Raw genomic sequence first — 3,067 nt, forward strand, 5'->3', positions numbered from 1 at the left:
GAGGTGGTGCTGAGGGCCAGGGGTCAGGGGGGACCTGGCAGTGCTGGGGAACGGGGGCACTGGAGGAGCTGAAAGCACTTTTCCAGCCCAAACGGTTCTGTGATTTTTGTCTCACATGGCCCCATAACGCTGTGTTTTCTTGGCCCTTTAGTTAAATCTGTATTTCCTTTCTCTGTGTTACTCACCACAGAGTCCCTCCAAAAGCGTCTTTTACAGGGACGAGACCTGGTCATCACGCTAGTAGAAAACCTACTAAATTCTGCGTGGATTTAAAAATTGGGTTCATGTTGCATGGTTTTTAAGTGTTGGTGGAGACAGGCAATACCGCCTTCACTGTTCAGGGCATCACCTGAAATTCCATGGCTGTGAGGACGCAGCGATTTGCCTTCTCTGGTCTGGGCTATGAAACTGGAGTCTCTTAATCGCTGTGACCTAGAGGCGAGCCAGCTCCCGGAAGGGACTTGTACGATCTTGTGTCATATTTGCGCTGACTGCAGTTACGGCCACCTTTGCAGGTGGATATGAAAGAAATCCATAACTTAAATCCTGAAACTTTAAATCTTTTTTAAAAGTTTATATTTTTAAGACTTAAATCAGACTTTTCATAGATTTTTACAGCTTTTCATGCCCATCATCCCCCTCCAGCGGTCCTGTGCTCCCCATGTTGAACTGCAGGGATGGTTCACGTGGTGGATGTAGGAAACTGGACTGAGAATCCTGAGCAGCGCCATCAAAAGGAGATTTTCCTGGGTGCAGGCTGCTGCAAGAAGCTCTTTTTGCTTCCTCCAAGACGCAAGTGTTCTGTCCTTGAAGATACAAACCTCTAGTCCTACAGACAGGGTTTGTTACCTCCTCTTTTGGAAGAAGCTGCCTCTGAAAACGCCGGCTTCATTTTTATTTACTGTAGTGGAAAGTCGGGAAGCCAAGAAATTATTTATCTGTCATTTATACGGTGTTTTAAGAGGCTAACTGATGGCACTGAGCTGTAGGCTAAATTCTGAGCGTTGGTATTTTGCTGTGGGGAGGAACACGCCTCTGGTTGTAAAGATGATAAATAGCCATGAGGTATTTAAAGAAAAAAAATCTGTTGGCTCAGGGATAATCCCGTAGTGCATTTCTACAGGATTTGAGGCCCAACAAACGCCTGTGAAAGGCCAGATCAAAGAAACCCAACCATGCTGAGACAAGTGAATGGGGAAATTGCTTGGGAGAGGCTTCTCAAAGCCAAGGGAATGGATTGTCTCTGCTGTGGTGGAGGGTGGCACGATCCTGGCGCGCCTGAGAGTTGTTTCCCTTTGGCCGTGGTAGGTGGATGGGGAGCTGGAGGCGCTGCTGGAGAACGGCGAAGGGCTCTCCGATAAGAACCAAGTTCTCAGCTTGTCCCGGCTGATGGTTCGGATCGAAACACTGGAGCAGAAGCTCACCTGCCTCAAACTCATCCAGGTGAGGAGGTCCCAGCTGAAGGGGAGGGATCCATGGCCTCTTACAGCAATGTCCTTGGAGAGGACGAAGGGGAAGGAGGGAGGAGGGTCTCACACTGATGCTGGCATCCCAAGTGCGAGCCAAGTGGTTCCACCAGCTCATAAATCGCGTGGAATCTTAACCCTTTGCTCATTTTATATTTGGTGGAGCTCAGCCTGGGTGGCGATGCCAAAGTGCCCACGTATAGAAGCACATAAAATCCCTTGTACATAAGTGTTTGGAGAGTAAACGAGTAGGTTGTCACCTTAAAACCGTAACTGTCTTATCTCCAAGATCATCCTGCGTTTCTACCCTTGACTGAGTTTACCATTTGCAGCCAGTTTTCTGTGCAACCCGTTACTGTCACGTTTTATCCCCAATACGAGCTGCCCTCCAGGTAACGGTTGTAATGGTCTTGCCACATGTTACTGCTCCAAACCTGGCAGTTGGGGACACTTCAGTGACGTTAGACTAGTGCTGATCTTGGTAAAGGCCTCGTTCTGCCTTCTGCCATAGGATTGATGGTTAAAATATGCCCAGTTGAGCCGTTGGCCTGTGGAAATTAAAGGTTATTTTTGCCTGTAAGTCTCTGACCATTCCCATGGACTTTTTAACTTGGGCTCCTCCAGAACACGCACTCGCAGTCCTGCCTCAAGTCCTTCCTGGAGTGTCACGGCTTGTCTCTCCTCTGGATTTGGATGACGGAGCTGGGCGATGGACGGGGAAGCACCGCGAACAACCTGAAGCTGCAGCTGGAGGTCAGTAACTCCCTCGGGTTTGACACTTTCCTGGCAGAGGCACTATTTGCTTAGGAGCAGGATGATTTTCTTTTTTAATCTACATGTTATGTGCCAAGTGTTCCTGAAAACAAACTGCAGGTGCCCTCAGAACCGCAGCCTAAAACTCCTGCTTTGAGGGAAATCCTTAATATAGGGAAAAAATTCGCTCTTGTGGCTTTTCTTAGATTTTTTTCTTAGTTCCTTTATAAAATGCTTCTCCAGGAGGATTGCTGTGCAGTTCGGAGGGGTGCATCCAGTCCGGCATCTGAAAGCAGAAGCCATGTGAGCTCTAGAGCTCACGGTGTCTCTTTACCTGCTGCTTTCTCCTTCATTTTCCAGAGCCAGTGGTGAGAAGGACAGCAGATCTGTCTACTCTGCAGCGTGTCCTACGGGAAGGCCACTGTTTCCACCAGCTAGTCCTCGTCTGTCCTTTCTTAGACAAAGTCTTGGCTGTAAATGCCTGGAAAACTTCAGTGTTGTTGGGTTAGAGATCTCTGATGTTAAGTTAGAGTGTGCTGCCTTGTGGCAGACCTATCCATACTTTGTCGAGTCATGGAATGGTTTGGGCTGGAAGGGTCCTTCAGAGCTCACCCAGTCCAACCCCCTGCAAGGAGCAGGGACATCTGCACCCAGAGCAGGGTGCTCAGAGCCCCAAGGGCCAACTGACCTGGGATGGGGGCAGCGATGGGGCTTCTCCCACCTCTCTGGGCAGCCTGGGCCAGGGGCTCACCACCTTCAGTGTAAAATTTCTTTCTTCTCTCTGCTCTGAGTCTCCCTCTGTCAGTGTCACCCATCACCCCTTGTCCTGTCCCCACAGCCCCTGCTGA

At 49.4% G+C, this 3,067-nt stretch overlaps 1 protein-coding gene across 1 annotated transcript in view; it reads left to right on the forward strand.

Annotated features, from left to right (window-relative positions):
• Nucleotides 1-3,067, forward strand: part of LOC104490588 (histone-lysine N-methyltransferase SETD2-like) — a gene marked incomplete at both ends in the record, with an annotated part of 8,936 nt that overhangs the window by 2,639 nt on the left and 3,230 nt on the right. The window contains 2 exons of the mRNA XM_010132892.1: nt 1,309-1,443; nt 2,091-2,219. Of these exons, the coding sequence (XP_010131194.1) occupies nt 1,309-1,443; nt 2,091-2,219 (264 nt within the window). The remainder of the gene's footprint in view (nt 1-1,308; nt 1,444-2,090; nt 2,220-3,067) is intronic.

Source organism: Buceros rhinoceros, unplaced genomic scaffold (genome assembly GCF_000710305.1).
Source record: "Buceros rhinoceros silvestris isolate BGI_N320 unplaced genomic scaffold, ASM71030v1 scaffold14363, whole genome shotgun sequence".
NCBI classification, from domain to species: Eukaryota; Metazoa; Chordata; class Aves; order Bucerotiformes; family Bucerotidae; genus Buceros; species Buceros rhinoceros.